General features: G+C 39.3%; 1 protein-coding gene across 16 annotated transcripts in view; it reads left to right on the top strand.

Annotated features, from left to right (window-relative positions):
* Positions 1–13,618, top strand: part of rapgef5a (Rap guanine nucleotide exchange factor (GEF) 5a) — a 103,072-nt gene that overhangs the window by 34,232 nt on the left and 55,222 nt on the right. For 2 of the 16 annotated variants that reach the window (XR_007809185.1, XM_051066245.1), the window contains exons 14-24: positions 1,830–1,921; positions 2,017–2,047; positions 2,347–2,425; positions 2,725–2,874; positions 3,442–3,539; positions 4,576–4,698; positions 5,119–5,297; positions 5,422–5,512; positions 5,615–5,665; positions 5,782–5,869; positions 5,956–6,020. The exons of 2 other annotated variants lie outside the window; for them this stretch is intronic. Coding sequence is in view for 13 of the 14 variants with exons in the window: in XM_051066245.1 (XP_050922202.1) it covers positions 1,830–1,921; positions 2,017–2,047; positions 2,347–2,425; positions 2,725–2,874; positions 3,442–3,539; positions 4,576–4,698; positions 5,119–5,297; positions 5,422–5,512; positions 5,615–5,665; positions 5,782–5,869; positions 5,956–6,020 (1,047 nt within the window). In the remaining variant the exon portion in view is untranslated. Of the gene's footprint in view, positions 1–1,829; positions 1,922–2,016; positions 2,048–2,346; positions 2,426–2,724; positions 2,875–3,441; positions 3,540–4,575; positions 4,699–5,118; positions 5,298–5,421; positions 5,513–5,614; positions 5,666–5,781; positions 5,870–5,955; positions 6,021–6,515; positions 6,571–6,970; positions 11,456–13,618 lie in introns of those variants that run through there. 12 more of the 16 variants (XM_018697605.2, XM_051066248.1, XM_051066255.1 and 9 more) reach the window with 12 other exon arrangements.

The raw sequence follows: 13,618 nt of genomic DNA, 5'->3' as shown, positions 1-13,618 counted from the left end.
TGTTCTTCCTCAAGTTTTGCACAACAGGGCATCTGAGCTGTAAAGTGTGTTTATGTGTCTTCCATGATTGTCTTGTTTGCTGCCTCACCAGTTAAACTGAACCAGTGTTTCAGCCCACTGGAGGAACCGTAATGATGTTTTTATCAAAAGAGGCAAACTAATAAGAAAGAGAAAAAATACAGGCACCTTCATGATGTATCACGTGAGGATGATGGTTATGATCATAATATAGAGTACAGTAATAGATACTAGAATATCTATTAAAAAGTAACAAATAAAATAAGCAGCAATTGTATTGGTATTCTTCCACTGATATGTTCAAAGCACAATGTCTGCACAGGACAACATGGTCATTGAAAACACACACAGACAGATTCACATCATTGTCACATTTCTCACTACAGACGCTGCTTATATCTGCTGTGTCCCTGCTAAATTTTAACATGGTTCGGCCAAATCGGATTTGAATGTCTGCAGCAATTGTCTCTCTCACACACACACACACACACACATACATAACATGATCACACGTCCACACATTCACCCACAACAGCCGCACGCACTCACCAATCACTTGTCCCACTGTAACCCGACGGCTCCATTGCTCTATGCTGGGTTGCCATGGAAACCAAAGTGCGAGGGTTGGCATGGGTATAATCTCATACAGAGTGCGTAACCCAGGTGATAGTTGCCTAGTAACAGAGGAACGAGAGGCGAATTGGGATGGGAGGCTATGGTGGGTCAATGACAGCGATAAGCAGGTGGAAATGTATGTGTGTGTGTGTGTGATGAGCATGTGCATGCATGTTTGTGTTGTGTGTATATATGTGTGTATCTTTGGAAGTCCAATGCTCTTCCATGCACATACACAGACACTACAGAGCATGCCTAGTCACCCATTTAAGTACAAGGTGCAGAATTTGTCTGCATGTTTTTTAATGTCATCTACCTACGCAGCGTCATTTACATTTGATGGTACTCAGTAAATGAGCTCCACAGACTAGAATGTTATATAAGTATCAACAAACACAATGTGCTTAAGTTAATAACACAAACAGTTTTAATCTTTCAAGTCTTTATTGAACACACCCATTGAACATTCACAGTGCTGATTAACCCTTGTATTTAATAACTCGTTGAACCTCCTTTGGCAGCATCAACCTCAAACAAGCTCTTCCAGTAGCTGCGCAGTTTAGACCTGCGTGAAGTTCAAGAGGAATGTTGGTCCATTCTTCAGAGATGCCTCAGCTCATCCATATTATTCTTAAGATGTCTGGTGTGAACAGTTCTCTCAAGGCCATTTCACAGCATCTCAAAAGGTGGATTTTCTTTGTTTAAGTAACTCTATAGTGGAGTTACAACAGAATGCCCTGCGGCATCACCGTACTTCTACTGAGCTTCAGCTGGCGGACAGTCACCCTGACAGTATCCTGTTAGACTGATAAACTTGGGAATTCAACTTCCTCTTGATCAGGCCCAGAGTGTCACACAGCTCTTTGACAAATGTCAGGTGCAAAGGGATTTTTTTTTCCACTGTGGTGTCCTGCCATGCACCACCATTGGATGGACTCCAGGTTTGCCAACTCCTGACCCCAGTTAGCTTTTGTTGTTGCCATAAATCGGGGCTTCATATATTTTTCCTAACCTACACTGTGAATGTCTGAATGATGTATTCAATATGGACAACCTGAACAACATAATGATTTGTGTATTATCAGTTAAATTACACTGGTTTTGGACTTAGATGAAATCTACCAACCTTCCTAATGCACCAATCAAACAAATATTTCACTACCAATCAACAAGTTTCATTTCTCTCTTTGTATCAGACCCTGTACAGGTGTGTTTTAGAAGATCTGTATGAGTTCCCCACGCTGGAGAAAGACCTGAAGGAGTTCCAGAAACTTCTGCGTCGCAGACAGTAAGTGGGTTTGTCTCTGCATAACACCTTTGTTCTCTCGTTTTCCCCGCATGCCTACCAGCATCCCACCTCACTGTTGTTCTTGTTTCTTACAGCACTGTGGATGACTGTCCTCCAAACCAAAAGGTAAGCCAAAGACAGGGGGTGGGGCAGCTGAGAGGAAATATATACCACACCAATGATGCTTGACATTGTCCGCTACATTTTACTGACATCAAAACTGTAGCTCCAGCTTTCAAATATTTTAATGGTAATGTCAATTATATACATGAATTTGGACAAAAGCAAGGTAAAAAGCAAGATATTTACAGTCACAGAGTAATAATTTTATCTGTATGAGTGCTGATACAGAGCACCAGAAGATTCAGTGAAGTTTTAACACAGAATTACATATCCTCATGTTTCTTTTGCTCTCTCTCTGTCAGAGCAAACAAATGTATCAGCAGTTGAGTTTGAAGGAAAACTGTCTGCAACTCCGAGGTCCACAAACTGAGACTAGAGAGGGTGAGTAACGGACACAAACACAATCATCACACACACATATGCACAACGCAAATCACAGCACACTGCCCAGGACAGTACACAATTATGCATAATGACAGTCTGTGAGGTTTAATTTCAATGTGCGCATGCAAATTGCTTAAATACAGCGTGTTCCGTTTCTTTGTCTGCTTGAGTACTTGACAAAAATTACCTCAAGTCTCTCTGTAAATACTTAAGCCTTTTCTGCATCTGCCTCATTTTGATTGTACAGTATTTTTGGTTTAGCCATTCACTTCGAATGTTTTCGATCTATTCCTCAGTTATTTGTTGCGTGTACGTGAGCACCGACTCCTACCTGAGTGTCCACACGCATCCGTCACTGGAAGCCCATGAGCTGCTAAGGATTGTGGCTCTGAAGATGGACAAAGCAGAAGAGGACATGGTGCTCGCTGTGGTTTCACACACTGGAGGTGCACGCACAAACACTCAAAAACGTGTGCACAATACACAGTCAACATATTAACATAAGAATTAAATTCCTGTGAGAGTGCAAATTTTCTACACCAGTGATTCCCACTGGTTCATCAACATCATCCATCATGTTCCACATGTTTCCTTGTGAATTGATTATAAACTGGATGTTGTTCAAAACTTTCAATTACATAGAAGTCATTATCACAATTTTTTAATTAATTAATTTTTTAATTTTTTAATAATAGTGTTTAAGTTGGTTTCTTTCTTTCTTTCTCACTGTTTATCGATTAGTTTTAGCTAAGCTAAAGCTAGCTAATTATTTCAACCATTTATCTTTTACCTATAGCTATCAACCTCTTCTACATGACTTAGCTATTTCAGCCATTACAATTAACTATCTCTAACTAACTGTTAGACTTATGTGCTTGCCTACCTGCTCCCTTGGCAACTGCAAAAGTACACCATAGTTTACGAGTGCCCCTGCTTGGGATTCACTGTTCTGCACTCTTGGCTCTAACTCATCATCATCATCATCATCCCTCTCTCCTTTTCTTTGTCTGCAGAACGGAGGGTGTTACAGCCCAGTGACTGTGTGTATTCAGAGTCTCTGACCCCGCAGGGAAAGCTTGTGGCCTGTCGCAGGGATCTCACTGAGATCTTGGTATGTAAATACACAGTTCTGTTTGCTCCTCTGTTGTTCTGTAACATTCAGTCTTTCCATGTGTTTGGTACACACTGATAGAAGCTAAAGGCGCGGCTTGCAGCTTTAAAGCAAACCACGACATCAGTGAGATATGATTATTTGGGCATTTGCTGCCTCTGATATTGTTGGTTGCCTCTGTATCATCTTCTGGCTAAATCAGGCATGAAAATGAATATTCTAATTCCCCAACTGACATATTTTCACAGTGTTAGGATGAGTCATGCATTATAAGCAAGCTGGAGAGACTCAGACCAGGTGATTGTTATTAACTTTGACTCAATAGGAGAGAGAAGGTGTGAGCCACAATTATTTTGTTGCCCAACCGTGACAGCAGGATTGGAAAGTGCTGTATCAGGGCAAAGTGTTGTTCTGTAATGGCATGTTTTTCAGAATGGAGCTTCAGTTGTGAATCCGTAAATAATTCTGCACTTTTGGACATTTTGCAGATGCACTTTTAGGGCTTTTGGTTTCTTGCTGGATGTGTATATTAACAAACCAGTAGAAACCATTTAGAAAAGTCTACTGACCCACAAGTAGTCTGGTAGGCATGTAATATTTAGTTTTACTTAATGTATTATCTGCTGAGTTAATGGCAGTTGTCAGGCTCACAAATGCAGAACTGTTGTTAATATGGAGACCTGTAAGTGGAGTTGGACAGCACAATTGTGTTGTGTGAATAAATGCTCTCCTCTCAGCTTTCAGCCCTGATTGTATGTCAACAAAAGACACGTCCTCTAATGGCTCTGCCCTGTATTGTTTCTTTTGAATGATTGATTGTGTTTGAATCCCCCACCAGCCTCATTGTTCTATAGTTTATCTTGAAAGTGAGATATTGTTGCAGTTTATCGTTTTTAGAACTAGCCCTATTTCTGCAGATAGACAATACCTCCACCTAATTTGTGTGTTTCTGTATAGTATGTATGGCGTGACACCGAGGTGACCAACGTCTTCCTGTGCGTTAACCTAGCTTTTCTTTGCACGTTTGTATACACAGCCTCCTTTAACAGACAGCGCTGAGCTAAGCAGGAGGCCGGTGCGACTCTTAGGCATCAACACCTGGGACGTGGCAGCTGCTCTCACACACCTGGACTGGAGCCTCTTCAAATCCATCCACGAGGTATGCACTCACACGCACAAATATATGCATGCAGTGTCAGAAAGCAGTTTATAATAAATTCATATTCATGACAGAGATTGCTGGAACATAAGCATTAAAGATGCAAATGCTCTACAAGACTTCCTGGATCCCGGGTACAGAAAGTCTCCTTAGAGCTGAGAGGCTTTTAGAAAGAGCTGAAATGAAAGAAAATGGTGAAGCAAAGCACAGATATGTTGGATGTTAGTTTTCTATAGGGAATCTAGACAATGTTTCATGCTTGATTCTCATTCTTAAATATGAGCCTTTGCTGCTTTTCTCTGTGTTATATGACTGTAAATTATCTGTACTTCAATCTTAAAGGGAGTAGATATGCTGGGATGTGTTCTCCTGAAAAACTTGACGTCTTTGACTCAGAATCTTTCCCCCTTCCACACGCAGCAAGAGCTAGTGTACTACACCCTCAGCCGTGTTCCCGGTAGTGGCCACACGGCGGCGCTCTCAGTCCTGCTCCAGCGCTGCAACGAGGTCCAGCAGTGGGTCATGTCGGAGGTGCTCATGTGCGTGTCTCTCAACAAGAGAGTGCAGCTGCTCAAGAAGTTCATCAAGATTGCTGCTCAGTAAGAACTCACACACACACACACACACACACACACACTCAAACATACGGGAATAAAGTGTGTTTATCAAGCGCATCGAGATTTCTCTACATTTTGCGAACATTTTTCATTTGTGTGCTTGCAGTTGTAAAGCCCAAAGAAATTTGAACTCTGCATTTGCCATCATCATGGGTCTCAACACAGCAGCTGTCAGCCGACTCAACCAAACCTGGGAGGTAAGTCCGTGTCTGTGCGTGTATGTGTGTTGTCGTGTTTAGCGTATTTATACACATGCTTTGTGTTTTAAATGTAATTCTGACCAAACACCTTCCTTTCAGAAATGTCCGGGAAAGTTCAAGAAGCTTTTCTCAGAGTTGGAGCTCATCACGGTGAGACTTAGTGAAAAGAGATATATGCAGAAGATGTTCCTCCTTTTAATTTGACGATCAATCCTGAAATCTCTCCTCTGTTTTCCATCCTTTTTCTTTTTCTCTGTTTTCTCCAGGATCCGTCTTTGAACCACAAAGCGTACAGAGAAGCTTTCAAGAGGATGAAACCTCCCAAGATCCCTTTCATGCCTCTTCTCCTGAAAGGTATAATCTCCAACTCCTACACACACACACACACACATATATACCAAGACTGATGAAACCTTAACACAGCTGTTCATTGCTCTTAGATATCACTTTTATCCACGAGGGAAATAAAACCTTCCATGACAACCTGGTCAACTTTGAGAAGCTGGTGAGATGAGTCTGTTCTGTAACATCTTTTTGTGTTTGTAGTTCAAACTGTTTGACTCTGACCTTTGAGGAATTTCACTTTCTTTAAACGTTTCAACTGTCATAGATAACAAAATGAGATATGTCAACAGGTGGCTGATGAACTGCTCAATCACATAAATGGTAAATGGGATATGAATGCAGTAATTTATACAGCAAATTATTCAGTTGGTTTTAGTGCATCATTGCCAACTTTATCTTCAACAGCAGAATCACTCTTGGGCAGTGCTAGGAGAAAGACATTGACACAGTATTTTGCACCAGTGCCGTGATTTCATTTTAACTGATGACCACTGACAAATCTGTTGCACATTTTTCTATCAAACAATAAAATCTTTGCATTTTTGAATTTAAAAAAAACTGCCAGATGCTATTTATTTTGTTATTTGTTGCTATGCAGTAGTACAAATCGGTTTGGCATTGCACTTACATGACACGACTTCTTATAAACCAACAGCATATGATCGCAGACACAGTGAGAATGATTCGCCACTGCCAAAGCGACCAGCCAGGTGAGTATTCTTGTTTCTGGGTGAATTCAGTTGGTGCAAAAAGCATCACAAATGATAAGACAGGCTTAGTCAGAGAGGCTCTTTAAGTTCATTGTCTTCTCTCTGTGACAAAGTGTTCTGTTGAATGGAGTATTGATGTTTGGAACCATTCATTGTGAGGAATCTAACGCCATCTGCAGCTGAGTTAGTGTACTGCACCTGTGCCCGGGTCTGTTGTCTCTCCCTCTCTGTATTTCTCTTACAGTTTCTAAGCAACCGTTTCCAGACAGTCTTTTATTTTCTTTATATGGCCATAATAGAGTATGTGTTTCTACCAAATGTGTGTGAATGTGTGTGTTCTCGAGTCTAACAGAAAACTTTTCAGCGTGACTAATTAGCACGTTTTGTGTCTGTCTCTTAGGCAACGAGGTGATCGGGGTCGACAGCGTGGAGGTGAGGGCAAGTGTTAACTACCTGCACATTATCGACAATCAGCAGACTCTTTTCGAACTGTCACACAAACTGGAGCCTCGCGCTTAAACACACACACACACATCTACACACAGACACACACACAAACACACTGGACACAGCGCAACGGAAACGCAAGCACTGTGTGACACAGAGGACGCTTTGTACAGCGAAATGCCACACACACTCACACATACACAGCAACAAAATCACACTACCAGCAGTGGTGCCAAGTGGACAATAAGGTGCCATGTGTTCTGACAAAACTTACAAAGACAAATAGCTGCATTCTGCCTGTTCTCTAAAGGCTTTATAACACTGAACCTGTACTTATAAAGGATTTATAAAGTCCGTACACGCTCTGTGAACTGTCTACAGGAAGAGATTCTGCGCAGCAACAGAGATTTGCCAAACTAAGGAAGAAGGCTGTAATTAGTTTGTATAATACCTATTGGACTGAATATGCCCTTGGTTTTGTTCCTGTGATGAGCGTTTGGTTATTTATGAGCCTGTCCAGCAGGTGGAATGTTCCTTTATTTCAGACAGAGTCTCGTCAGAGGTCAACAAGGATTCAATAGCCTCGTCATAATTTCAGTTACAAACACAAAAACGTCTGTAGAGGAGTTAGATGTGTTCATAACCTGATGGCCAAAATCTGCTCCATCGATGGTCTCATATTATTTCATCTGCGTATCACATATCTGCCTCCTGATGCATTTATATGCAGGATACATGCTATAGTTATGTAGGTGTATGATGTGGAGCTTTTTTGGGTTATCGTGCTGTGACATATTACGTAACACAAGCAGCATCCAGAGCTTACATTATCATACTTACACCTTTTTATCTTTTCTCACTGAGGCTCTGTCTTTTAACTAAAAATGTACTTGAGTGACAAAAGGTGCAACTCTAACAGTGTGTTGTACCTGACGTGTGAGGGAAGCAGGTTTTCACTGACAGACAGTGAGGTTTGAAATGCTAAAGCCCTCCTGAACGTGCCAGAGTTCAAAAACTGTTGATGAGCAGTGAACAGTTATTGGTTCTTCTTTCTGTTTTAAAGTCCTGGTTGACTTTTAGCCAAACACTCCTCGGGCACTCTTCTCTATGATGTTTTTGTGTGAATAGATGATGATTATTTTACATTGTATATAATATGGACCTATACATTTTTCAGTGCCAAATGTCATGTGGAGTCCTGCAGCATAGATGTACTGTAGAGCTCTTGGTTTGTTTAGGAGTCTCTTTTTTTGTCACTAATTTTTTGGTTTCCTTGAATAAGCCCTGGAATGACGTCATGTAAAGCAGATCTGATTCCTCGCAGAGAAACTTTCTCACACTCTGACGACTGATTTCAGGGTGTGTGTGTGTGTGTGTGTGTGTTTGCTTTCGTGTGTGTGTTTGCTTTCGTGTGTGTGTGAGAGAGAGTGTGTGTGTGTGTGATGGTATCCCACTCGTTCTGGGTTGCTATGGAAACACAGCCCCAACATAATTTTTTTCACTTTTTTTTAAAAGGACCAGTATGTAGGATTTAGGGGGGCTCTATTGACAAAAATGGAATATAATAGTGTATAAGAATTGTTGTGTTTTTGTTACCTTAGAATTAGCCCTGTATTTCTACAGAGGGAGAGGGTCCACCATGTTACACCGCCTTGTTTCCACAGTAGCCCAGAAAGGACAACCAAACACTGGCTCTAGACTTTCACGTTTTTTTACGATACCTGAAGGCCACTGTAGTTTCTCCTACACGCTTGGAGGGGGAGGGGTGAGGCAAGGGGTATTCAGTTGGTTGCAATCTGCAACTTCACCACTCCATGCCACTAAATCCTACACACTGGTCCTTAAATCCTTAGAGTTATACTGTTAGAAGTCAACACACTGCACCACAGAACTTAGCTTTATTCGCCAAAGTCATGTTCATGAGGAGATTTTTGACATAGTCGTTTCATTCTTACTGACTGAAAAGATCACTTCATTGGGAAGTGGTCTTGTGTAAACTGCCTGTGAAAATCAACACAGAGTGTGGACAGAATAATGGAAGCACAAGGACACAGACTTCCAGCATTAAAGTAAGACTGTATGGTGAGATTTTATAGCTTTGGCTCATCCATTAATGGTTTTCTACATGTTGGCAAGGAAAATTATCCGTCCTGAATCCATTCAGTTCTCATGGTCTGGCAACATACTCCTGTTGATACAGCCCTGACATGTGAAAAGCATCTATTTGTTATTCAAATCCCTGAGTAACCAGCCCATCTTGTTCATAGAATTATGACTCTGGCTCACTCTGTAGTCATTACAAAAGAAATGCTGCATGGGATGAAGGGAATCATTCGGTAATTTTATATAAACTGATGATGATTCATTCAAAATAAGACAAGAACCACATCTTTCAGAATCATGCCCAGTCTTAGTTTGGCAGCCCTTGTAAGTGTTTGTATTATTTTGTCCTCACCCTGTATCTATTCATGCAGTCACTTCAGTGGTACATTTCTGCTGAGTAGGAGGAACCATCCAAGGGTGAGATTCCTAAATGTTATGTAGTGATGCATGTCTCGCATTGTTTAGATAGTTATAAAGCATGGGGGGTAAAGTGCAATACAGTAGAAATGTTGTTGCCACAAGTGTTCATCATCATCATTTCAACACTAAGCCTTTCATAGCACAGAGCTGCTTTCTCTTGCAGACTATTATTATTCAACTACAAGAGGGAAAACCTGAATTTCCCAAACTGTCTTGGTACCAAAAGCATCTTTGGTTCATTACAATAAGAAATTAAAGGGTGATTTCAAGGTAAAGACTCACTTTAAACATAGTTTTTGTGTTGTGAGTAGCTTAGTCATTGTCTGTGCATTAAAAACTCCCAGACTGTAACCCACTGCTGTCACCAACACACTCTAAAGATGCTGTGACACTGAATGTGGAGCCAGTTATACTTACCCAGATAATTCCAATTGAAAGATTATTTGAGGCATGTAAATATTTGATATTAAGGAAATGTAAAAACTAAACAAACACTAAAGAAGTCTGTTTCTTGTCCAAGAAATGTTGCTTGATATTACACATGTGAGTATTGAGATTCCTCCTTTCCAGTTACTGAGGTCCACAAATATCAGATAAACAATTTTAGAAAACAAGAATCATATTCAGTACTGACAGTGGATTTCTCCTTTAAACCCCGACTCAGTTCCTACTAACTTAACGGTAGCGGATGAAAACACACACTAATTCATGTGTGTCTATTGCCCACTCTCTGGGGGCAATAGACACACATTTCGATATAGACAGCTTCTAGAAACAATTACGAGATAATGCTAAATGCTAAGCTACAGTTTTGCTGTTTAGCATTTAGTTAAAAGGCTAAGCTACTGTAACAGTGACACAAATGAAGAAAAGGGATAAAGTCAGGAAACTCACTGTTCATTACACAACTATATTTAGCTAAAGTTTGCTACCATTAGCTAAAATTAGCCACCACAAGCTACCAGTCATACCAGACCAAGTACCCCTGTAGCAGCAAAACTCTAGTGTACGTAATTGAACAAAACTGTGCTTTAATGCTTGTGAGTTCAGCTTTTTATTTGTAAGGGAAACACTTATTTCTTCTCTTTAGAGTTACATAGTCACATTTTAAAGATGATTTTTGTGAAACTAAGTCAGTGATCCTTCAACTGCAAGAGCTGATAAATCTGTGCTTTGTTCATATTCAGTATCACAGAGAGACCTTGTGGTCATCATTTTTACTCTTAACCTGTACATGACACACACATGCAAAGACACACCTCTGCTTACTGTGTCCAAAAAGCAGAATAATTGTGCTATATTAGTTATTTATTGTAATATATTGTTTATTTATGTATTTCAGAGATAACGAAATGTCTCAGTTTATGTGCCAGAGGTTCAACAAGATGTTTGTGGTTTGAAGCTGCAGTGCTGGAATGTAAAAGTCCTTGTTGTTATGTTTTGTGGCCACTTGAGGGAAGCAAAGGAGCAAGTCAGAGTGACAATGCTCATCTCTTTCCTCTGGTGTCAAATGTTTAAATGGAGGGAAAGCCAACAAGGAGGTTGTATTTAGTGTTTATTGGCCATTGTCATGACTGTGTGAAGTCATGTTTTTTTTTTTTTTTTTGGTTTAAATTCTATTTGCATGTTAAAACAAAAAACACAAAGTTCACAATGCAAATGGGGACACATTGAAGGCTTTGTACTATTGTAATATTGTTGATGTGTAAATATATGCCTACGTTGATATGTTGTTATTATTTATCAGTTGTAAATGGAAAGAAAAAAAAAGTCAACCACAAAGCAATACGTCTCCCCTCGTGTCCCCTCAACCTGCGGACAGCTGAAGCCACACGTCTTTTCTAAAGCTGCGTTTTACTATGTCAAAAATTTTACTGAAAATGAATAAATTATAGGTTTTATGTGACATCTCCAAGTGAGCTGGTGGTTTTTTTGTCTTATGTTCATATATTATGTAGCTGTATACAACTGGAAGTGGATTTGACCAGTGATCACAGCAACAGTTCAAACACCCTCTCTGAGGCCTTTCAAGAGGACCTTCATAATGCTGATGATGAAGATGTTTGAGTATTGGAGCCATTCTCTTTTTCTTTGTAAAAAAAAAAAAATCAATAACATACACTATAGGAGATTCTATAAACAATGCAGAAATACACTGATCTTAGAAGATCCTATATCATATATGCACTGCTTTTGGAGATCCGGTCCATGTATCACTAACCAGATTAGCACAGTTTTAAAGAGCAATATTTGTTGTTTGTGACTTAGTACAGAGGGCAAAAATAAATTGGACTGAAAGGTTCCTGGTATTTCTATGGAAATGATATCAGAAGTTAATTCACTTGTATCATATAGTAATAATATTTATTACTTCTATTTAATTTCCTTGTTTTCATTTAAAAGTCCTGGTTAACTTTTAACCAAACACTCCTCATACATGTTTCTCATGACACTATGATGTTTTAGTTCAAATAGATAATATGTAGAACAAAACTATACATGTACTGTAGAGCTGCAGTAAAGACCCACAAAAACAAAACAGTGGAAGTGCACCTTCGGTTTCACTGGAGGAACTAACAGCAAAATACATCATATTTTTAATCAGTAGACACTTAATACTTCAGGTCTCCGTCAAGGTCTGACAACCTTGACTAACGTTGCATTAGGTAGAAAGGGTAACATATAATCATATATATATATCATATATATGATATATATCATGAGTAGGGTTCCATGATGATAGCAATGATATGTCTTTTAAACAGTTCATTTGATTTCCACAAAAATGTTTTTGTATATCTTCAAGCCCACCACACTATCAACACAAATGTTAACACAGGACATGGATCTTCTTAGACCATTTGAGACATATTTATAATTCCTTTTACATTTTTACCAGTAACATTTTATTTCATATTTTTAGAATAGCTTCCAGAGCTGTAATGGATATACCTTTGATAGACATGAAGTGATGAGAAGAGCACCGTCATAATGCTGATGATGAAGATGTCTGAGAAGATCATATTGGAGCCGTTCTCTTTGTTATAAATTCAAAGAGATAAAATATAAGAAATTCCATAAACAACACAGAAATATACTGATCCAGAAGATCCTGTTTGGGTATCAAGTGTAGATTAACAGCTGGATCATATATGCACTGCTTTTGGAGATCCGGTCCATGTATCACCAACCAGATTAGCACAGTTTTAAAGAGCAATATTTGTTGTTTGTGACTTAGTACAGAGGGTAAAAATAAATTGGACTGAAAGGTTCCTGGTATTTCTATGGAAATGATATCAGAAGTTAATTCACTTGTATCATATAGTAATAAATATTTATTACTTCTATTTAATTTCCTTGTTTTCATTTAAAAGTCCTGGTTAACTTTTAACCAAACACTCCTCATACATGTTTCTCACGACACTGTAATGCTTTAGTTCCAACAAATAATACTGATTTTATATTTTAGTTTATATAATAAATTATTATGTACTGTGGAGCTGCGGTGAAGTACCAGAAAAGCAAAACAATGAAGGGGCACACTTGAGAAGAAAAGATGTTTGTGGTTTGAAGCGTGATGCTGGAACGTAAAAGTACTTGTTATGTTTTGTGGCCACTTGTGGGAAGCAGAAGAGCAAGTCAGTGTGATGATGCTCATCTCTTTCCTCCGGTGTCAAATGTTTAAATGGAGGAAAGCCAACAAGGAGGTTGTATTAAGTGTGTTATACCCCATTGTCGTGATTCTGTGAAGTTGTTGTTTTTTGTTTTTTTTAAAAGAAGTGTTTAAAATCCTGTTTCCACGCTAAACCCAAAATGACAAATTTGACAATCTTACAATAGTACAAAGCCCTCGATGTGTCCCCTCTTGCATATAGGGGACACACAATATATCTCCCCTTGTGTCCCTCAACCCTTTCTAAAACTTATTTAATTATAGGTTTTATGTGACATCTTCATTGAGCAGGTGTTTTTTTTCTTCTTTTTGGCTCATGTTCAGATATGATGTGGTTGTGAACCACTGAAAGTGTTTGCCAAGTATATTTGACCAATGACATCACATCAACAGTTCAAACACCCT

The sequence above is a fragment of the Lates calcarifer genome, linkage group LG3 (genome assembly GCF_001640805.2).
Source record: "Lates calcarifer isolate ASB-BC8 linkage group LG3, TLL_Latcal_v3, whole genome shotgun sequence".
NCBI classification, from domain to species: domain Eukaryota; kingdom Metazoa; phylum Chordata; class Actinopteri; family Centropomidae; genus Lates; species Lates calcarifer.
The sequence above is the reverse complement of the archived record's forward strand: the minus strand, read 5'-3'. Positions and strand labels throughout refer to the sequence as shown.